The 22,421-nt window shown below is 51.7% G+C and overlaps 1 protein-coding gene across 19 annotated transcripts in view; it reads left to right on the forward strand.

Annotated features, from left to right (window-relative positions):
* OTOF (otoferlin) overlaps positions 1-22,421 on the forward strand; it is a 105,044-nt gene that overhangs the window by 69,747 nt on the left and 12,876 nt on the right. For 12 of the 19 annotated variants that reach the window (XM_049819033.1, XM_049819034.1, XM_049819036.1 and 9 more), the window contains 22 exons: positions 734-893; positions 2,118-2,304; positions 2,644-2,830; positions 3,425-3,648; positions 4,680-4,788; positions 5,278-5,461; positions 7,771-7,891; positions 8,554-8,654; positions 9,113-9,203; positions 10,054-10,170; positions 11,385-11,537; positions 12,020-12,209; positions 12,604-12,728; positions 13,388-13,522; positions 14,003-14,164; positions 15,334-15,453; positions 16,588-16,749; positions 17,046-17,208; positions 18,141-18,271; positions 19,849-19,878; positions 20,540-20,674; positions 21,084-21,150. In XM_049819033.1, coding sequence (XP_049674990.1) covers positions 734-893; positions 2,118-2,304; positions 2,644-2,830; positions 3,425-3,648; positions 4,680-4,788; positions 5,278-5,461; positions 7,771-7,891; positions 8,554-8,654; positions 9,113-9,203; positions 10,054-10,170; positions 11,385-11,537; positions 12,020-12,209; positions 12,604-12,728; positions 13,388-13,522; positions 14,003-14,164; positions 15,334-15,453; positions 16,588-16,749; positions 17,046-17,208; positions 18,141-18,271; positions 19,849-19,878; positions 20,540-20,674; positions 21,084-21,150 — 3,054 coding nt within the window. The remainder of the gene's footprint in view (positions 1-733; positions 894-2,117; positions 2,305-2,643; positions 2,831-3,424; positions 3,649-4,679; positions 4,789-5,277; positions 5,462-7,770; positions 7,892-8,553; positions 8,655-9,112; positions 9,204-10,053; positions 10,171-11,384; positions 11,538-12,019; positions 12,210-12,603; positions 12,729-13,387; positions 13,523-14,002; positions 14,165-15,333; positions 15,454-16,587; positions 16,750-17,045; positions 17,209-18,140; positions 18,272-19,848; positions 19,879-20,539; positions 20,675-21,083; positions 21,151-22,421) is intronic. The other 7 variants (XM_049819053.1, XM_049819040.1, XM_049819042.1 and 4 more) reach the window with 2 other exon arrangements.

The raw sequence follows: 22,421 nt of genomic DNA on the forward strand, positions 1-22,421 counted from the left end.
GAAAAGAGAGAGACGTTGATTAGAACTGCTGTTGTGTTGCTCACTGATGATAAACACAACAGCCATGGCCATTTGAGGGCCCGGTGCTCGCAGCATGCCAGAGCTGAACACACAACATCCCTTCAGAAAAGATACCTCCAAAATCACTGCATTTTGGGTTTTTTTTTATTTTCCTTGCTCCTATGTCACACCTATTGCAGCATTCTGCCTCTATAAATAAGCCTGAGAGCTAAGATGTAAATGAAGCCTCCAGAGTCTGCACTTGAGGGGTGGTCAGCAGATGATAAGGGGGACCTTAAGGGAGCATCTAGTCTGATTCCCTGCTCCACAGAAGGGTGAAGTCTTTCTAACACCATCCAAAAGGCACCTGAGACCTTGAAGACTTAGGATTGTAGAATAATTTAAGTTGGTAAAGGTCCTTAAGGTCATCGAGTCCAACCGTTAACCTAACACTATCACATCCACCACTAAACCATGTCCCTAAGTGCCATATCTACACGTCCTTTAAATACCTCCAGGGATGGTGACTTCCAGTGATGGAGACTCCACCCCCGTTCAGACAGTTTACCCCGTTGCTTCTCAGTCTTCAACATGAGACACATCTTCCTAATGAATTTTTCAGGGGTTTCTGTCTGAATTCCTCATACCTGAAGATGTCTCTTACACTTCCAGTCCATGCAGCAATTGCTGTGTCTCATTCTGATAAATGACTGTTTTATCCCCTGCCTTCCAGAGCACCAGTTCTACCACAAATGGGCCATCCTTTCTGACCCTGAGGATCTCACCGCTGGGCTGAAAGGTTACCTGAAGTGTGACATTGCCGTGGTAGGGAAAGGGGACAACATCAAGACACCCCACAAAGCCAACGAGACAGAAGAGGACGATATTGAAGGGTAAGGATCTGCAGAACCAGCGTCACACAGACTTTCTTGGGAATGACTTTTCACGTCTCTTTACCTTGGATCGTACAATGATGACAGCATCCCTACCACATCAGGCTGACAGCCCCTCTAGGACACATACCTACCCTGTGCAACGAAACCAGAGGGACCAATAAGTTGCTTTTCAGAGAGACAACATATGGCAGATATTACTGGTGCAAATCCAGGTCATATCAGGTACAGACCAGTTCTTATTGCCGGGTCAGACCATCTGCTAGTCATTGACATCTCTATACCAACGCTGGCCTGATGTCAACCAACCTCATGTCCCCAGTGTTTACATAATGCTCCTGTCTGCCCTGGGATGGGATGGGATGAGGTTTCATCACTCACTGCCAGGGTCTGGATCAGGTTCCCCAGGCTGCCTGGGTAGGCAGGGCTCTCTGACTCCCCAGAGCATCTAAAAGGCCATGGAAGAAAAATCAGGAGAGCTTAAAACTTAGTTCCAGCCTCAAAACGTTTCAGGCTGATTAAATATCTCCACGTGCAACCACAGGCTTTCAAGTCCACCTCTCAGCCTCTCATCACATAGTCAGAAACACAGACTAGTAGTAAAATACCAGTGCAGCTTTCTTGACTTGCTGGGTACTAGTCGGCTCAAGGCACCACCTGAACTATTTTCGGTCAGTGTTCCATGCTGCAGTGGTGATATTATCCCACTTTTTCATGGACAACTCCAGCAATTCCTCTAGAAATTGTTTTGTTCACAGCATCCCCCATGGCTCTCATTTCTTCCCCCAGAAGAGGAAAGCCAAATATGCCAAGAAAACCAATCTGGTGCGGCTCCTCTTGTGACCTGATAAAGAAAAAAGGCTCTTCTAATATCCTATTCATCTGGCTTGCTTTAGATGTCTAAATGAGGCTGAGTTTATTTGTCCCCTAGATTCCACTGACAATAATAATTATACCCCTTTAGTGGAATGCACTTTGTCCCAGGGGCACCTTAAGGGGCTCCTCTAAGATTTTGCTTACAAAACCACCACTCCCCACCCCAAAACAGGAGGATGGGCAGAAACAGAACAGCACTAAAACGTACGGCTGCAGAAATGGTCATCTTTCTACCTCCACAGAGCCAGTGCTCAGAAAGCGTGGCAGCTTTTCCCTCTTCGGTAAGCCTCTCCTGACAAACCTGCTAGCCCCAGCAGCTGTTTCCAACCCTGTGCGTTGATGTTGTAGGAACCTCCTCCTCCCAGATGGGGTCCCTCCGGAGAGGCAGTGGGCTCGTTTCTACATCAAGATCTATCGAGCGGAGGGACTGCCCCGTATGAACACCAGCATCATGGCCAATGTGAAGAAGGCTCTCATCGGGGAGAACAAGGACTTGGTAGACCCCTATGTGCAGGTGGTCTTTGCAGGGCAGAAGGTGAGCAAGCTGCATGCAGTACCAGGGTAACCCTGAAAGGTAACGTGAGCAGGACCAGCCATTGTGCAGGTGGCCAGAGATGATCTCAGTTGTCCTGGCATGTAGATGCTGAGATGCATGGCTAACCCACCTTGTTTGCTATGTTTCCCCTCTCTCGTGCAGACTATGATGGGTTTGCAGCACTCTCCAGTTGAGGAAAGGAGCTTGTTACTTGGGAGAGGAGAGTCAGAAGGCAGAACGCGTATTTTAGCGGTCATTAGCAAGGGAGCAGTTCGGGTTGCGAGGGATGGCTTGGGAGCTCAAACTGTTACCAAACGTCTATCTCCTCTCACTCGGCAGGGGAAGACATCCATACAAAAAAGCAGCTATGAGCCTCTCTGGAATGAGCAAATAGTCTTCACAGAAATGTTCCCCCCGTTGTGCAAGCGGATAAAGATCCAGATCCGAGACTCAGACAAAGTCAATGATGTGGCCATCGGTACCCATTTCATTGATTTGCGGAAGATCTCTAACGAAGGAGACAAAGGTAAAGCTGAGGTGGGGGGCACACTGAGATACCTTCTTCATGATAAAGAGACTTCCCTTTGGCAGAGTCAGCAAAATAGCCTAGGATCCTTCCCCACCCCTGGAGATAGCTGGTTCTTGGTGCACAACTGGAGAGACTTTGATTCAGTGCAGTGGTCTTCTGAGGTCACTGGATGTGCACTCTTTGAAAACCAAGTATCATCACAAGCATCCAGTCTACCACTTGAAAGAAAACACACCCAAGAACAAAAAATTCATTGCCATAAATGGATGAATATCTGACAGGTTTCCCTGTTCACACACACATGAACACACCAGCATACATGGGCAGGACCAATGTGAACCCAAAGATGGCTCTAGAAAGGGGACTAATGGGGGGCTTCTTTTTTCCTGACTCTCACATTAGGTAACTCACACAATTGCAACCATACACTGGGCATTGCCATGCCCACACACATGCATATTCAAGCCTGCGTCATCGTACGCAGACCCGGAGTGAGGCCAACCCACGGCTGAGTTTGTGTCCTGAGGCAAAGATGTGCCCTCCTCCTCCTCACACATCCCCTTCCTCACGTGCATGTCCGATCTGCTGCAGGCTTCCTGCCCACCTTTGGCCCCGCGTGGGTGAACATGTATGGCTCCACTCGGAACTACACCCTGATGGACGAGCACCAAGAGTTGAACGAGGGTCTGGGTGAAGGCGTCTCCTTCCGGGCCAGGCTTTTGATGAGCCTTGCTGTGGAGATCTTGGACACCAGCAACCCAGAGATCAACAGCTCCACCGAGGTGCAAGTCGAGCAGGCCACGTCGATTGCTGACGTAAGTCACCCTTAACCCTACAGCTGGCAGTGGTGAGTCGTGGGTCTCGGGCCTCTTGGTCTCACGAACTGAGGATTTCACTTAGTGTTGTCCTAAATGTTCTGGATCCTGGGGGATCCAGAATGAATGCAAATCTTGCAAGGATTTTATATTTTACGATCATTCAAATGCTCACCTCTTAGGAGTGCTGGACAGAAGGAATACCTGAGTGAGGGAAAATCCTAAACTTTTGAGATGTTTCTCCAGCTGGGAGTTAGACAAGGACAAAGAGCCATCTCCTAATGCCAGCTGTCTCGCTCCTATCCCAAAGATGGATTTCAGACAGAAGCCAAGAATCTAATCTATTTCCCAACCAACTCTGGCAGGGTGGAACTGGTCAGAGAAATTGAACCGCTGTTTCCTGACAAGAGAAGCCCCACAGCTTTAGTCCTGAGATGTAGACCCCGCAAGGCTGCTGCCTGTGCTCTGCGTAAACAGGCACATCCAGGCTTGTCCTACCTGGGGATGCCTACGTATGCCAATCCATATGAGCCAACAGTATGAAGCAGAAATGGAGAAGTCTGATGGCAGCACACCCTCTGTGTGAAAGCTTTCCTTCAGAAGTAAAGTGGCCTTAATTCACCTCCCGGGGAAATGAAGTCACCTGGAAATAAAGCCATTCCAGTTCTGAAAGAGCATCCACACAGATGGTTTGGTGTGGTTTGATTAATTCAATTTGTGGGTGAACTCAGGCTCGTACTCCTGAATGTCCCTTAGACAGTCCCTCATGTGCAAGGGATGACAGATCTCAACACATTTAAAAGTTAGGCTAAAATCTTTAAACTCTCTCTGCAACGAGCCTAGAGATGGCTCAGGCTGGGGGAGTGAAAACCCTCACGGTCCCGTTGAAAGCTGGAGCAGTGACATCTCGCCTTCAAAAAGCCCATGAGGGTGCTCAGAGGTGCCAGGTGATGCACCTCTCGGTCCAAGGGGACCTGCCCTCCTAGGTGTCCCTCTGACCTCAACATGGATCCCCGTGATCTCTCCTGCAGAACTGCACTGGGAAGATGGAGGAGTTCTTTCTCTTTGGAGCCTTCCTGGAAGCTACCATGATCGACAGGAAGATTGGTGACAAACCCATCAACTTCGAAGTCACAATAGGTTGGTTCTTTTTTGTGGAGGGTGGTTTTGAAGCACGCCTGGTGGGAAATGCAGTATCCAAGGCTGAGAGCAGGGTTTCTTCCCCATATTCCATACCGACACATGCTAGAGCATGCAGGGCCCTCAGTTTAGGGAGAAGGTAGTGGCTACTCTACGGGCACAAGCCATATGGAGCCCCAAATGACCTGTTGAGTGCATGCTGTGCTGTGGCCAGTGGAGCTGCTCCCTCTCTCATCCCGGCTTTGTGTCTCCTGCGGCTGACCACCCAAGGGAGGGTGTGTATTCCTATGGGCTCGATAGGGAACATGAGCAGGGGACAGACACCTATCACTAATTTATGGTTCCTGGGCATGGTTTCGGAGAGTTGAACTCCACTGTCCCCCATGGTTCCTGCAGAGCAAACTTCTCCCCAGCCTGAATTAAAGCCAAGAGATTGAGCCCAATTGGAGTTACAACCCTGTGACTTTATTTCACATTTTCTTCCTTGAGGTAACTACGGGAACCAGATCGATGGCATGGCCAAACCCACCCTACGGAGGAAGAAAGAGGGAGCGGATGGTGATGAGGAGGAGTCCGAGCTGCTCCAGAACTCAAGTGAGGATGAAGGTGATGAGGATGGAGAGCTGGTCTCTGTTTCTTCAACTCAACCCGTGAAGCCCCTGGTCACAGACAGGTAAGCATGCCCACCTGGCCACTGAAGTGCCACAGGGCAGAGATGTGGCTTTCAGTTCAGACACGGTCTGTAGTTGTTCCCACAGGAGCTGGGTGTCCAAGCTCCCACCACTGTCTGCAGAGGTGAAGTCAGTGCCCACACTGGGCTTGGATTCGTGTGGCCAAACAGACCTGGAAGCAGCAGTGGAGACCGGATCTCCATGCCCTGCAAAGGGAGTTTAGATACCACGTGTAGATACCTTAGATACTACAGTCTGCCAGCTGAATCCCCACCCCATTCCCTACAGCTCTGAGCATTCTTGTGGGTTCTCTGATGTCCAATATGGGCTGAATTCATCTCTCAGGCTTCTCTACAAAGGCTGTCCTTCATACACCTGGCCAGATGTGCACCCAAAATTCAAGGCTATCTGATACCTTTAGTGCTCTTCCTCTATGGCAAACAGGGATGAAGTGAACCAGTGGATTCAAATAATCGTTGGTGGACACTGCAAAAAACAGGTTAACTCCTGTACCTATAGGTTTTGTACATTTAGGAAACCAGTCTATAAACAGGTCCTTCCTTAAGATCACTGGCACAAGCTGGTAATGCATATCAGGGAGGAGACGTCTGGGCTTTGCATCTGTGCTCTCTCTAGCTGCCCAACATATAAAAACATCATGAGCACCATGTGGAGAAAAGGAAAGGTCCATCTAGAGATACGGCATAGATTTCAGAATTGAGGGTAATTTGTGCTGAGACAAAGTGCTTTTCTTTATCACTTGGGGGTCTTAAAAGCTAGACAAAGTCAGTGTCATGCAGAGACAGAAGGATGCAAAAACTGCTGGAAAAAGCTCTTGAGAATGTGTTAGGCAGGAGATTGGGGTAAAAGACTCCTTACTTTACAGCAACTCTCTTTTGGTCAGTCTGTCTGTCCCCATTGCTTACAGTCATTGACAGCCACACTCTGGTGTTTAACAGAACCAGGACTTGGAAAACCGGGTCCTACCTGGCTCTGTCATTGTACAGCTGATTGTCAGTAGACAAATTGCTTCTGGTTTCTCTGCCTCAGTTTCTGCAGCTATAAAATTATGGCAATTTTTTTGTCTGCTTTACAAATTGCTTTGTGATGTGCAGGTAGCCGTCATCCTAAAATTCAGACAAGATCCAGACAGCAGCAAGTGTGATTCTGGTGCTTTCCACCCCAAGCAGCTGGATCAGAAAGCTCCAAACTGAACAGGATCAGCACATATGGCTTGGGATGTCTGGGCTGGGCTTCAGCTACAGCCTGGATTCGAATACAAAGGACTAGTACTAAGGAAAGCTAATTGGATTTAACCTGATGACATATGCTTAAAGTGGATTTTAACCGTGTTACACCAGATGTTAATAGAATTAACTGCCTGACTTAATTCAATTGGGAGATGAAAGAAACCACACTGAATCGAGGGTATTTGCACTCCAGACAAAAATGTCTACCTGGGGTTCCCTCGCTTGTTCACCAGCTCCTTGCCAAGGCCCATGTCGCATGGACATGAGCATCCCCAAAAGTTTTTCAGCCTGTCCCCTGGGATCTGACTTTTATGCTCTTTACCCTGCTGTCTCCAGCCCCTGGGTGCTGGGAGCCTCACGCTCAACCGTGGGGCTTTGCTGACATCCTCTGGCTGGAAACACACCGGTGGCTTCAGAAGGATGAGCCGAAGCTGTTTTTTAACTAAGGGTACAGCAGGATCTGCAGTGGCTTTACACTGGGTGGATCCCAGCTCAAGGCCAGTGCTCAGGCAGCCAAGAAGCATGAACCCATTCTTCATCTTCATCCTTCTTTTAATTGTACCCACGACTGTTACCGCTCCATCCCACCAGTACACGGAAAGCTGTCAGCTCTGCAAAGGGCAGAGCCCTCTGCCTGCTGGGAAGGCCAGGGGACTATAGGAGATGCTTACCAGCATTTAGAAAAGGGTGTTAAGGTTTCGGTTTCTCTTGTGCCCCTGCTCACACTGCTGCCACGCCGGAGAAGTTTGCTCTCTGCTGGGCTATGGCTGAGGTCGTGGGAGTGGGAGCTTCCCTAGTTTCTCTCTGGGCCACCAAGTCTGAGATGATAGTAAATTTGCAGTCCCTGGGCACTGGGTCTGGCATTGGGAAGAGTGCTAGGAGAGCTGGAGCCTCTGTCCGTCAGGGTGCAATCCACCTCGGCCCCCTCTCTCCCATGCCTGACCTCCTATATATGCCGGTCCCCAGCACAGCATTGCCTTTCTGGGAGAGGTGTGGGACAGGGGCTGTTCCTGGCCAGGAGCATTATCACCACGGAGCATCTCTTATGCCTCCTCTTGCAGGAACTACTTCCACCTGCCATACTTTGAGAAGAAGCCCTGCATCTATATCAAGAGCTGGTGGCAGGACCAGCGCCGCAGATTGTATAATGCCAACATCATGGACAAGATTGCGGATAAGCTGGTCAGTACGTGCTGGGGAGGGAGGCAGCTTGGGGCGGGGGCTGGCATGAGGCACATCCAGGCTCCCTGCGCATCTCTGCAGCTTGTCACAGAGCAGGGACAAACAGTGCAAGGACCCACCGGCAAACTTGTGCCAGAAAGGGGGAAGTTTCCCAGTGCTAAATGCTCCACAATTTGAATTTCCAAATCCTAAGAACTCATTGACTTTTCTGTGGGTCAGACCCAGGTGTGCCCACCAAGGGGAGCAGGAGCAGGGAGGCTTTGTCCCCCTGGACTGCAGGGGTGAACCACTTGTGCGGCAGAGTCTCCTTAATAGTCTCAGCTAATTCCCAAGGAGCCTTTGTGACAGCTTCGTGCCGGCAGGGTCACAGCAGGATCCGCAAAGGGAGAGCCTGGCAGGTCCAGCCAAGACGGTGTGGACCTTGGCCAGCTAGTCTCACGGAGGGCGGTGGGGCCATTCCCCTCAGCCAGAGTCAGGTCCCCTCAGCCAGATGTGTGCCCGACCTGCGCCCTGAGGCCGGCAGGTCTGGAGAAGCAGCAGATGTTTCCCACTGGCAGCCCACACGGGGCTGCTCTGTGCAGGGTTGGACCTCAGGGGGGACCGTGTCCCACCAAGGGGCTCTGCCCCACCACCCCCTCACCAGTCGCCCGTTGACGCTGCAGGAGGAAGGGCTCAACGACGTGCAGGAAATGATCAAGACGGAGAAGCCGCACCCGGAGCGCCGGCTCCGAGGGGTCCTGGAGGAGCTGAGCAGTGGGTGCTTGTGAGTAAAAGATGGGCAGAGGTGGCACGCTACAGATCCCTGCTCTGTGTGGGCCTATGGGCAAGGTCATGAGCATCAGCTCACCTTCCTTATTGTCTGGATGACAGGCAAGCATTTAATTGCATTGACACAATGCCATGTCAGCTGCCTTCTGGCTTGGAGCAAGGGTGAGGTGGTGCTTACATCTGCACCCCAAAGACCCCAAACCAGTGGCGAAAGCCTCAGCCTTGTGGCCTCCACAGGCTGGTACCTGATCAGCACCTACTCCCCATGCATGACACTCAGCATTGGGTGCAAACAGGCTGCTTGGCCGCGATTGCGTTGCGGACTGGGGAGGAATGAAGGCATTTTCCTCCAGCGAGGTGCTGTCCTGCTGGCAGAGATCCAGCCGGCCACGGGTCCTTGGGGAGAGCCCACGAGCTCCTGTGGGATTCATGCTGCCGACATTTTTCCACCAGGCGCTTCGTGACGTTGGCTGACAAAGACCAGCACCACTCTTCCCGCACGAGGCTGGACCGGGAGAGACTCAAGTCCTGCATGCGGGAGCTGGTAAGTGGGATTCAGCTGGGCAGGGAGGAGGATTCATGACCAAAGTGGGGAACTTTGGTCCTTAGGCGTGCTGATTTTCAGGCTCTGTGGATTGAGGGTTTGGGGTTCATTTCGTAATAGAGGAGCCCAAGAGCACTTGGGTCTTGCACAGATCCCAGGTGGCACTTGGGTCCATGCTGCTGCCTCTCCTCCAACACACTCTGCTTTGCCTCGGAAAGATATCCAGGAGTGCAGAGGAGGAGCTGCATTGCTGCTGAGGAAACCGGGAAGGAATAATTTAAGGGAACCCTGCAGAGCACAGCTGCTCCAGGGATAGATAAAGCTTAGATGTTTGGGACTGCTAGCCCAGCTCCTTGCAAAGGAGTTGGATGTGCAAAAGAGATGCGCAAAGAGCAGGTGGCAAATCCAGCTGGCACAGTCATGGACACTGACTTCGTTAGCCAGCCGCATACTAGAGAGCGATAAATTCAACATGTGAAAGCCTCCACGTCCCCTTTTCTGAATGGTCAGGTGCTGAATTACAGCAGGGTCAGCAGAAGGGGAGAGACTACCCTTAATAGCAGGCTAGAAGCCATCCCAAAATGCCCTAAGCACAGCTGACACCTCTCTGTCCTGCACACCTTCTGCTGAGACAGATGTCTCTGCACTGTCAGGGGCCCTCCCTGCATCCTGCCAAGGCTGCTGAAAGGGCATCAGAAGTACCATCGCCAGGAGGCACATGGTGGGATTAAGGCATCTGCCTCCTCACCACCCTTTCCCAAACACCGGCAACCTGCCCAGTGCTGCTCCCTTCTCCGTGCTCCATTCTGCTCTTGCTAATGTGGTGTCCCGGGGTCTCCTTCAACCACAGGAGAACATGGGGCAGCAAGCCACAACTCTGCGGTCGCAGGTGAAGAAGAACACCGTGAAAGACAAGCTGAAGCTGGTGCAAAACTTCCTGCAGAAACTCCGGTTCTTGGCAGACGAGGTGAGTCCTTCCACATGTAGAGACAGTATGAGCTGGATCAGCATGTGGCGACAGCAGCAGGGGATGGATGGAGACCTCTCTGCAAACCCTGTAGGCAGGAGAGGTCCCCAGTAGCACAGGTCTTGTGCAAGGAGCCGCTCCAAGTCTACACACTGCCCCATGCCTCCCGGGCTTGCCCGTGCGCTGCTGGGTTGGAATGAGTCGGTGCTAAAACAAACTTAAGAGCCCTTCCCAGCCAGTAACAGAGCTGGGTCCTCCTGCAGCTGAGCTGAAGGCATTTCTGCCAGCCTCAGCCATGGCAAGGCCATGCACTTCCCTGGGAGATCAGTCATTGGAAGGTGGCACATGTCCACAGAGCAGTAAAGTCAGCAGCAGGGAGCCGTTTCTGATCCTGGCTAGGTAGAGAGTTGTTAAAATAAGCGGCTTTACAAAGGGCTGTGGGATAAAGCCCTGTCCTCTCACAGAACTCAAACTGTCTAATTTTTAGCAATGCAACTGTATTCTTGCTTCACTCCAGCTCACGGGTGAGATATAAAAGTCCAATATATTAGAGTTACTCACAGCATTTCTAAAGGGATGCTGTATCTGCAAAGTATTTTTCCCTTTCTTCAGAAAATTATACCATTCCTCTGATATTTTTACAGTTTAGGACCGAGTCAGGCAATGGGAGTTATTGGTCTTCATGGGAGCTGTAGTTGTTGCACCTCATTTCCCATGGCAGGCTCCCAGCCTCGACTACATATCCTTTGTTACAGCAAGGCCCTCCTTGGCTTTGATGCACCACAGCAGAACATAAACCAGACTATAAGGTGTGATGGGACCTGTCCAGACAGGGAACCTTTTCCATAGTAAGGAATGTTCAAGGTATTGCCCCTGCCCTACAGTCCCCGTGGCCACTGAATGAAGAGAGAAGGAAAATCTTCAGTCTTCTAATCCAAAATTATCTTTTTTTAAAACTAGAACAAATGTAAATCCTGCTTTCCTTCCTGGTAGGCTTCACGCTGCTGAGCTTAGCTCTGAGCAGCTTTTCTTAAGCAGACAAGCTTCTGCAGTTGGAGGCTCGAAACCATTTCAATGGCCCTAATGTGGCAATAGATCCATCCCTCTCCTGTGGCATCTGTTGAATTTGCCTTCAGAAGGTCTCCAGCTCCTCTGGTGCCTCAGTGGTCAGAAAGAGCAGAGACACTGACAGGTGTCTTTGCTGGTGTTCACAGCCCCAGCACACTATTCCTGACATCTTCATCTGGATGATGAGCAACAACAAGCGCATTGCCTACGCCCGCGTCCCTTCCAAGGATATCCTCTACTCCATTGTGGATGAGGAGATGGGCAAGGACTGCGCCAAAGTGAAGACCATCTTCCTCAAGGTGCTGATCTGTGTTTCCAGGGGGAACTGCAGCCAGGAGGAGGGAGATGGAGGAAGGACAGACTAGGAGGATGGGAGATGAAGATGAGAGAGCTGTGTATCCAGTTTTGCTGGGGCTAGAATACTAGGCAAAACAGATCCATAATCTACTGGTAGGGGTGGAAGTCTGCTGCTAGAAATTGTGAACCACTGATCTTACCCAGACCAGTAAGTGAGAAATGCTTGGAAGGAGAGAGATGTTTGATCCAGCTGGCCACCAAACAGGATGCTGGCTTAGAAAGAGGAAGCCAACACGGTGGGAAGGAGATAATGCATGAGCCAGAGTAGTGTCGTGATCTAAAATGATGAGCTCTGGGTCCCTGGTTTTAAGGCGCAGTGGTACAAGCCGTGCAAGAGAAGGAGATGAATGCTGCAAGAGGTGGTCTGTCCATCTCTGAAGGCCTTCCCTATATCCATGTAAGTTCTTCTGTCCTTTGTGCCCAGCTACCTGGGAAGAGGGGCTTTGGACCTGCTGGCTGGACAGTTCAGGCCAAGATGGAGATGTACTTGTGGCTGGGTCTCAACAAACAGCGCAAAGACTTCTTGAGTGGCCTGCCCTGTGGCTTTGAGGAGAAGAAGACCACCAGAGGCCAAAACCTGCCATCCTTCCCACCCATCAGCCTCCTTTACACCAGTAAGAACTTCCTGCCTGCAGTGGGTCTGGGGACAGGACATGGAGAGGGCAGGAGGGACCCTGGCTGGACGCCACTTGGACCAAGGGCTTCCAGGAGCTAAGGAGGAAATAATTCCAGTTGTCCCAGTCTGAAACCCACACTGCTCCCATGGGGAGCTGGGGTGTGAGCTGTTCACCCGCTTCCCTACCCCGTTCATAGCTGTCATTCCGCACAGGGCGAGCAGGATGGCAAGGAAGTCCCTATCCATTCGAACTCATGCTTTGAGCCTATACCCTTCAGTAGTGCTGGCCCTGAGCAAAAGCATGTCCCTGAGACCTCGCTCTGTGGGCTGAGCCCCACGGTTGGGCTCCAGGGTTGCGTACCAAGCTGTCTCACTTCCCCTCTCTCTTGCAGAGAAGCAGGTTTTCCAGCTGCGAGCCCACATGTACCAAGCCAGGAGTTTATTTGCAGCTGACAGCAGTGGCCTTTCGGACCCCTTTGCACGAGTCTTCTTCATCTCCCAGAGCCAATGCACCGAGGTAAGCACCATCTCCTGACCTGGAGGGCTGGGCTCTGAAGTTTGCACGCCCCTGGACACCCTGCTTCCCTGCCACAAGTCTTGTGACTGCTCGTCAATCAAGGTTGAGGTTGATCATGGGGTCCTGCGGTGGGAAAGCAGCTGTGGCACTGGGGCTTGACTGCCTCCAGGAGCCCCTTCCCCAGGATCACGACATGTCCCCCTGCACCAGCACAGAGCTATCCCGTGTCCCTGTGGCTGTGATTCACCTGCCCGGTTAGGAGAAACTGGAGCATGCTGAAGTGGGTTTTGTGTCTTCCCTTCCTGGGCTGAGGACTGCAAAGCTTTAGCAAGCCTGGTGGACACTGGAAAAGGTGGATATGGTGTCCCTGCCCACGGCAGGGGGATTGGAACTAGATGATCTTTAAGGTCCCTTCCAACCCAAACGATTCTATGATATGATTCTATGATATAATTTGTGTCTGCTTGCCTGCTGTTGGGGAGGGGGCGGTGGTTCTCAGAATGGTCCTTGGGAGATACCCCATGACTTGCTGGTCCAAAATAAACGTGCAGCAGCCCACTAGTGCTGCCAGGCAGCTGAGACCAGTGCCTAGTCTGCTGCCCTTGCACCAGGGTCTTAGCCTCTATCTGGAGCAGTAAGTGTCTCTCCCATTCTTCCAGGTTCTCAATGAGACCCTTTGCCCAACCTGGGACCAGCTGCTGGTCTTTGACAATGTGGAGCTGTATGGAGAAGCCCATGAGATGCGGGATGACCCTCCCATAATTGTCATTGAGATCTATGACCAGGACACAGTGGTAAGATGAATCCCAGCAAAGGAAAATGTTTATGATTTAGATGCTGCGATCAGTCCTGAGTCAGAGGGTGCAAAGGATGAGAAGCAGCTTTACTCCTGGAAAATGGTCCCCGCCACATCTCCCATGGCATGAGAAGCCTCCGCTGCTCCTTAGACCTCAGACTCAACTTAATGATATCTTATTTTTGGAGAGTGAAGCAAAAGCTTTTGTGAGGTTGGGGGCAAGGAGACATTACCTGAGTCTTTCCCTTTAGAAAAGCTCCTCAGCCCTGGCCTCCTTGCTGTCCCAGCCCTAGGCCATCTCTTTCACCTTATTTGAAGAAGCCAGGAGTGAAAGCTGTCACTAAGCTTTGGTGTCCCAGGCTCAGTGGGACCTGGTCCTATTCCGGTCCTGACTGACCACGATGGGGAGAGCTGTGGGGCTAATTTGGGAGACCTCCTGTTGGGTCAGCAAACCCAAGAGCTCTCTTCGCCTCTCCAGGGCAAAGCTGACTTCATGGGCCGCACCTTTGCCAAACCGGTGGTGAAGATGTCGGATGAGCACTACTGCCCGCCGCGCTTCCCCCCGCAGCTGGAGTACTACCAGATCTACCGGGGCAACTCCACCGCAGGTGACCTGCTGGCTGCCTTCGAGCTGCTCCAGGTACCAGCTGGCCAAAGCCACCCCAGACCAAGGGAGGGAAAGGACGGGATGGAGGGTTGCAAGGGAGCGGGGCTTAACCTGTGCTTATATATCTTAGGTGCTGCAAAAACCAGGTAGTTCATATATCCTAGAGAAGCTAGAAGGGTTTAGCACAGCTACTAACCCAGTGAGAGGGCAGCTCCTGCCCAGATACACTGGTCAAGATGATGTGCAGTGAGTCCAAGGTATCCTGCTGGACAGGACACCCCACTAAAAGTGTTGTGTGAGCTGAAACTCTCTACAACGTCACTGGGATACAGGAGATGCCAATGGGAGTCTTGTCTCAGTGATGCCAATTTGAAGGTCTCAGGAAAAAAGGGGTGTGAATTTATAGCAGCATCCCGAGGATATGGTGACATTTTAGCCGCATAGTCTGTGGGGCAGCAGAGTTAAACCCTCCTGCTTTCGTACTTCCTTTCCCATACGCTGTCACTGTTGTATTTGTATGGACGTGTCTCGGCAGTCTCCTGGTGTGCAGGAGACTTTGCTTTTCCTGCCTGTCTGCAATGTCCTCAGATGCCCTATGACAGCGGTGAGATCAGGGCAGCCTTGCAGGCTGCTGCTGAGCCTGGTGTCCCACTCTCCAGGGTGCTTTTCCCATCTCCTTTGTCTGCCAGGGCAGGTGCTCATCCAAGCCCTTTTTCCACCCAACTTTCCTTGCAGTGGGGTGGTTTCTGTAGGGAATGGCTCACATGGGATATTTGATCTCCCTCACGCCTTGGGTTGGAAACGGGACCTGAAACCCGCTCCTGGGCTGAGCTCTCAGACCATTTCTGCATCTTTTCACACCCAGCCCAGGCAGATGCAACCCCCTGCAGGAAGAAAAGGAACAGCCTTGGGGTTGGGGTATGTTGGTGGGCTGAGAAGTTTGCTTTGCTGCTGGGTCTGTCCTGTGTGGAAGCACAGCACTGCCCAGCACCTTCTGCTCACGTCTGCCTTCTCCTGAAGTACCTGCGCTGTACAGTCAGCTGGATGCTCAGCAACCCTTGTTGCTCCTGCACCCTCTGAGATAACACGGACTCGATGCATGAGACCAGAGTGTGCCAGTTACAGCTGACAAAAAACTGCTTCCCAGGAGCTGAGCACCAGCTCAGAGGAACAGATCCTAATCTATGCTGCATCTCTTCCAGATTGGCCCTGGGGGCAAGTCAGACCTGCCCCCAATCGATGGACCCACAGACATGGACCGGGGACCCATCCTGCCAGTGCCACTGGGGATTCGGCCAGTGCTGAGTAAATACAGAGTGGAGGTAATTGCCTCGAAGCACCAAATTTCAATGTTCAGCATTGTGTGGGGCAAGAGAGCCCGTCCGTGGGTGTTTGAAGGCCAGGCAGGATCTCCGAGGCTCTGATGACTAGCTGGGCACCAAGACCAGATGTTTGCAACTGCAAGGATCTGTCTGTACTGGCTGCACAGGGAGCGAGGTTGCAGCAGCCCTAAAAGACCAGGGAACTGGATCACTCCTTGCTGTCTTAAATGTGGGCACCACAGCAAGTGAATGCCACTTGGGCTGAGATGCAGTGCAGGGCACATTAGAGATACACATGTAATACACCACCACACGAAACAGTCACATAGGGCAGGTAAGCTGCATGCCGCCAACGTCAGGCATCAAGGGCAAGATGCCTCTCCGGTATCTGTAGATATCTAAAGGGTGATGCATCCAATCAGCATCCCTTTCCCTTGGTTGTCTTGGTAGATGGTGGTGATCCAGGCAATACAGTCGGTGACTTTCTGTGCACAGTTCACCCATGGTTGTAGGTGTCTCTGCTCAGGTGAGATGCTTCTGACCAGATCTCCAAGTCTCTAAAGGGATCCGAGCTCCTGGTCTTCAAGACATTTGCATCTGGTTAAATAAATTGTATTCCTCTGATGTGCAAGGTGAATACAGCCGGGAGAAGCAGGAGGTGGAAAAATCTCAATTTAGGGGAACTTTTGGTCTTGGTGGCAGTCTGTTACCCTAAGAAGGGAGAGGAAAGTTTCTCCAGTGATACTGATATAATTTTGACAAAATGATGCCAGTGCTGAATTAAGAGCCACTATGGATGGCCATGGTCCTGCTCCATGGAGTCCCACGGCAGAAAAAGGCTAGAAAAAGAGAAAGGCAGAAGAGTATCGAGGGCAACAGGTTGGAGACCTTAGGCTGCTGCAGGTCAGTTATGGGGTGGATTATGTGGGGTGTCAGAGACTGTGCTGCAGCCCTGAGCCACGTGGAGGAGAAGAAGATACTTCAGGGATCCACCACTGCCCGGACAATGACATTTGCAGTAGGGTCCCTGCTCCTGGGGGGTATGGAGAACCAACTCCGTTGTCTCTGGCCCGGCTCCAGACAGGGGCAGTCCCTCTCATATTCATGTTCTTCCTTTTCCTCCTCCTGCCCTAGGTCTTGTTCTGGGGGCTCAGGGATCTGAAGAGAGTGAACCTGGCCCAGGTGGACCGGCCCCGTGTGGACATTGAGTGTGCTGGAAAGGGGGTCCAGTCAGCCCTCATCCAGAACTACAAGAAAAACCCCAACTTCAGCACTTTGGTCAAGTGGTTTGAAGTGGTGAGTGTTTCCTCTTCCTTCTGAGCTACCAACTGAAACCCAGTTTTTCTGGAGCCCAAACCTAGGCTCCTAGCCCTTGCTTCAGGTTCAGCACAGCAATGGAGGACGTGAGCTCCATCCCAGTTGGTGATGGCCTTTCTCTGAGGGCTCCCAAGCCATGCTTTGCTGGAGCTGCTCTAGACCTCTTCCTCCAACACAGTCCCTGCTTTAGTCCCTACTGGCCTTTCCAACTACCAAAGTAGACATCCCACAGCCCACACCCAGCCCTTGATAACCAGCATACCTTTGCTTCCCAGGACCTCCCAGAGAATGAGCTGCTCCATCCACCCCTCAACATCCGGGTGGTGGACTGCCGGGCTTTTGGGCGTTACACCCTGGTGGGGTCCCACGCTGTCAGCTCCCTCCGAAAGTTCATCTACCGCCCGCCAGATAAGAAAGCCCAGCACTGGAATATGACAGGTACCAGGCTTGGGCCATGGGGGCCTGGCTGGTATGGGTCATCGGTGGGGCATTGCGCACGGAGAAGAGGGAGATGGGTAGAGGGTTGTAAGGACAATGGGATATTGCCTGCTGGTTGGTTAAGCAAGCAATGCGTCTGGGTTTGGGTCAAGGGGGTGAGAAGCCACAGGGCGTGAGGCCATGATTCCCCTTTGATTGTTTTGATCTGTGGGTTTCACTGCGAAAACTGTGTGCTCCCCCTGACACCTGTAAGACAAGAAAGGCTGGTTCACCTCTAACATCTCTGCAGCTTCATGACTCTAGACTTCCCAAACATTCCTCAAGACTGGGAGGTGAATTTGCTATGCTCAGTGCCTGCTGCTGCTATTATTTAAGTAGAGACTAGAAAGCTACAGATTGAGGCCACCCTTTCAAGCCCAACCACCACCCCATCTATCAGCACCCGCAGCAAAAACCATCACAAACCCACTTTTCCTGCACCCAGCACAGCAGCGGAGGGCTTGGTGAGCCACAGGAATTGCTCATCTCCTCCCAGTCCTTGGTGGAAGTGGAGGGTCTCTTGGCTAGGCAGAGACAGGAGGTCTGTGGGGGGATTGCCAAGGGCCAGCCCTGGTTCCAGCCAGAGGTCTGGACCTGTGGTTGTGTCCATGCCATATGATACTTTCAGGGCAATCACCCTCTCTGCCTCTTCTCCTCTGGACACTGGTGCGGGTGAAAAAACCCAATTCTTTCTCACCATCTGCTTTCCTTTGCTGTGGAAGGTTTTTTTACTCATGCTGTAAGGATCTGTGGTCATTTCCTCTGCTCTTCCCTGAACAAGGCAGTCACACATCACTCCTGCATGAATCCTGTAGGATCTCTCCTGAGCTCTCCATTTCTCCTCTACACTATCCTTCTCTCTTGTTCTTTCTCTTTCTCTGTCCTCTGCCCAGCTAAACACCTCAATGGCTACCTGGCAATGGCCAACGGGGCCCATCGCTCTCGCCCCACAGGGGAGATCGTTGTCAATATGGAACCTGAGGTTCCCATCAAGAAGATGGAGACGATGGTGAAACTGGAGGCTGTGAGTGTCCGTATGTCAGCACCACTTTAGCATCTCTTTCCTCACTGAGTTGCCAGTCTTTGAGTAACCCAACCCAAACAGAGGCCGCCTTGTCCTGCCGAACGTGGAGTTGGGCTGATGTCTGGAATGAAGGGCTTTGGGTCATTGTCAGTCCTACAAATTGGCCTCTTTCTGTCCTCTCTGAAATTAGCTGGTGCCTGCTGCTCAGAAAAGGACTGTCCTGGGCTATGGAAATCAGACAGCTTTATGTTTTCCTTCAAAAGTAGTTAGATGGGAATGAGCACCCACGAGCACAACCCTGTCCCTGTCTGTGACCAGCACAGACACAAGTGACCCATCAGAAATTCCCCATCTGCACAGCTGCAGCAATCCTGCCCTTTCAAAGCACCGCTCACTGCGCAGTCTCTGCAAGCAGTCATGGTCATGCAGATTTCCCTGATACTTTTTTCCTTTTTACAATAGTTTTGAGACATTCAGATGGCTACATCAGCTCTTTGAAATGCCCATTCAGCAGTCTAGATGGGTGGTCAGCACAGTGCTGCTGAACAACTGCTGTACAGCAAGCCTGCACCTTACAGGACACAGCAGATGGACGTGGTGTAGACCTGATCCAAGCACACAGAGTCAGTCTGAGGCAGCCAAAGCTCTTTAGACCTATTGTGCTTGCCCTGAAAATTTGACATTGTATGCATTGGACCGGCAACGTGTCCCAGAGGCATCAGGCTTTGTTCACACACTGAATGTGCCTGTGCCCATTTTCTTGCCCAGAACGAGAATTTCAGCTCCTTCTCATACCCTTCTGCTCCAGAGCTTCCTCCACAGAAAGAAACAGATTTCTTTTTGCAGGAGGCCCTTTGCAGCAACATGCTCACACACACCCCCCAGACAAGCAGCATCTGCATATGTGTGTCTAAAGGCATGTTGTGGGCTCCAAATATGCATGGCCCTTCACATGTGCACATTTACAGAAAGGCTATGGCACATACAAAGCCTCACAAGCACACATGTACAGATACATACACACCCCCCACAAGGTCCCTGGTGCATTCACATACGCACCTGTATGTGGAGTTCCTCGTCTGTGCCCAAAAAGCTGCATTGTGTGTGTCTGCTCCGACAGCCCCATGCAAGAGGAGCCTCAGGATATGTGTATGTGGGTATGTCTGGAATGCCCCAGCACACACGTGCTTCTTGAAATCTACCACAGTAGCTTGCAGACCTTCCCAGATAGACAAGAACAGCTCCAAGAGAGCAGAGAGGTGTTATCCACGCCGAAGGCCAAAGTGTCTTTCCAGCCCCAGTCCCTTGCTGTCAGGGACTGTGGTTCTCCCTTAGCAGAACGCAAGAGAGACGTCTCCCACGCGGAGGTGGGTTTGACGTGTCACGGCAGACGGCTCCCCTGTATGCAGAGCTTTCCCAGCCAGGGCTCTTCATTCCAAGGTGTCTGCTTCCTTCATTTTTGGGGACCTGTCCATGACTTCTAATGCATGCATGTGCCGGGGTGTATTTGTACTCAGCCAAGGCTGCGCTGCTAACCTGCTCTCCCTCTCCCTGTTCCCTTCCACCCCGGGCGGCAGAACTCCGATGCAGTGGTGAAGGTGGACGTGGTAAGTGATGGATCCGCTCTGCATCCCTGCTCCCAACCCTCCACACCCCATCCTACCCTTCCATGCGGCTTTCAGTGGACCATGCATCCTCACCAACCCCAAGATGGGGGGGGGGGGGGGACCAGCGCCCCTTCATCCCAGGGCAGAGACAGAGCAGCGTTGTCTCATCAATAGATGTGGCAGTGGTGTGGTTCCTGCAGGTGGGGAAGCTCTTCTGGGCCAGCACTTCTCAATCCAGCTGTCCTGGGAGGAGCAGGGCAGGCAGCACCCCGTGGGAGAGATGCTGGTTATTCCCACCACAACCAGATTCCAGCTGCAAAAGGCTTTATTGCACCACTAAATGGACCTGGGGTACTTTGCCGGGCAGAGGGAGGATTGCTACCGTGTCAGATTCAGGTGCTGTAGCCTGGGAAATGCGTGGATGAAAGGGATGATGGACAGGAGGGGATGTCTCAGGACTCTGACACTGTGTGTCTCTCTGGAGCCTTGGGCATCTTCCTTTGCTGCTCTGTGCCTCAGTGTCCGCATCTGTAAAAGGGGGACAGTGCCGGAGAGTACTGCCTTCGCAGGTGCTTCTACCCACCACATTTGCCCTTCAACAGACATTTTGCTTTCATCTGATCCCTCTTCTTATCTGTCTTTGCTGCCCTCATCCCTGCAGTCTGAGGAAGAGAAGGAGAAAAAGAAAAAGAAGAAGAAAGGGGGAGGAGGAGAGGAAGTAGAAGAGGAGGAGCCGGACGAGAGCATGCTGGACTGGTGGTCCAAGTATTTTGCTTCAATTGAGACTATGAAGGAGGTGGGTGCAGAGCAGAGGAGGGGTGTATGTGGGGGGGGAGAGGAAAACATGTCCTGCCTGCAAGGTCTCGCCTATTTCCAGCTACTTCCAAAGGCTTTGGGCTGTGCTGCTTCCCTTGCTAATCGTGGCTGACTGTCAGCAAGGCTTTTTTTTTAGCTGGCAGAGCCAAGCAGGATTCCTCTTCCTTGAGTGCACTCTGGGTGGACTTTGTGACTGGTTTGTACCCGGACACAAGTGTTTAACAGCATAAGGCTGCAGTGAGCAATTTCGATTTCTCCAGCACTGCCAGAACCTCGCTCGTGGCTCAGATGGGAAGAGCGAGCTGTGAGCCTGAGGTACAGGCATTTCCAGTGAGCGCAGAGACCTCGGCACCAGCACCCACTCCCTGTTCGCTTCATTTCTTCCCCAGCAACTCCGGCAGCAAGAAGCGGCCGCAGCAGAAGCAGAGGAGAAGGAAGAAATGGAGATTGCAGAGGGTAAGCAGGTTGCGAACGAGAGAGGGAGCATGGCAGGGAAAGGTAGGACCGGGACTCCTTTTGGTGCTCAGGCATCCCTTTCAGAGCCTGCTGCTGCTCTTCTGCCAAACCAGATGCTCGCAGTGTGCTGTATATCCCCACGCAGGATCAGTTTCTGTGAATGCAGGCCTGGTGTGGGCTAATGCCAGGTGAATCCAAATCAGAGCATGGTATTGTGGCAGCCTCCAGCCCATCCATGCTGGGAGGAAGGCCATGTGCAAGTAATGCAGACTAGTGACCGGGATCCGCGTTATTGTCCACGGACATTTTTGTGCAATTACAAGTCAGTATGTCAGTAAAAGTCCTGTCGCTTTGGCCGTGCAGATGTGTTAGCTACAGGACTCTGTGCTTGAAGTCTGTTGAGCACACCAAGTAACATACTTCTAGATCACCTTTGTGGGCTTTTCTATCCTCGTTTTGCAGGAGCCTTAAAGTTTGGGTTTTGTTTTGTTTTTTTTTTTTAATTTTGCTTCATTTTTATGAGGAAAGATTCAACCACACAAAAGGTCTGGGATTCATCTAATCTGATTGCTTTTACCTGCATGCAGAGGCCTTCTTGTCTGCTGTTCTAGCACAGGCAGTGAAGAAAAATACACAATTTTAGGGCAAGTTCTCTGACCAATTTTCAATACTATGCTACAATAAGATGAATAGCACCCTAAAAGCATTTTTCTCTGAAGGAAGTCACGGGTCTGTAGCTCAGATGGGGTGTTGCAGATGTCTAAAGTTGGGCGAGATGAATTTTGTACCACAAGCGATGTGGGCCAAGAATACTAGTGAGTTGGGATATGTTGGTCAAGGGTGACTTTGTCCATTTACAGCCTGGAGGCTCCTTGCCAGTCCCACCAGTGGGGCTTGGAGGGGTTTCCCTGAGGACTTTCACCTGTGCTCTCCATATATTCCATGTCCCCATGACAGCAGGTTGGTGTCATGCTCAGGCAATGCAAAATCCATTAGCTGAGAAAAATACAAAGCCTGGTTTCTTTTGGAAGACTAGCGTTCATATCATGAGAAAGATGAGGCTGGGACTTGCTGAGCTTGGAGACAACTCTAAGCAGCTTCTTCCTGGGCTTGCTGTCATGGCAGGGCTGCTGGGGAGGGTGTCTTGTGTCCCCCATTGGTTTCTTTCTGTCTTCTGAGAAGGATCCGTTTTCCCTTGGCACTCCCATTCCTTCCTCCTTTCCTCTTCCACATTAAGTCTGTGTCATCTCTCTGTCCCCATCTGCATTGCC

This window comes from Accipiter gentilis, chromosome 16 (assembly GCF_929443795.1).
Source record: "Accipiter gentilis chromosome 16, bAccGen1.1, whole genome shotgun sequence".
NCBI classification, from domain to species: domain Eukaryota; kingdom Metazoa; phylum Chordata; class Aves; order Accipitriformes; family Accipitridae; genus Astur; species Astur gentilis.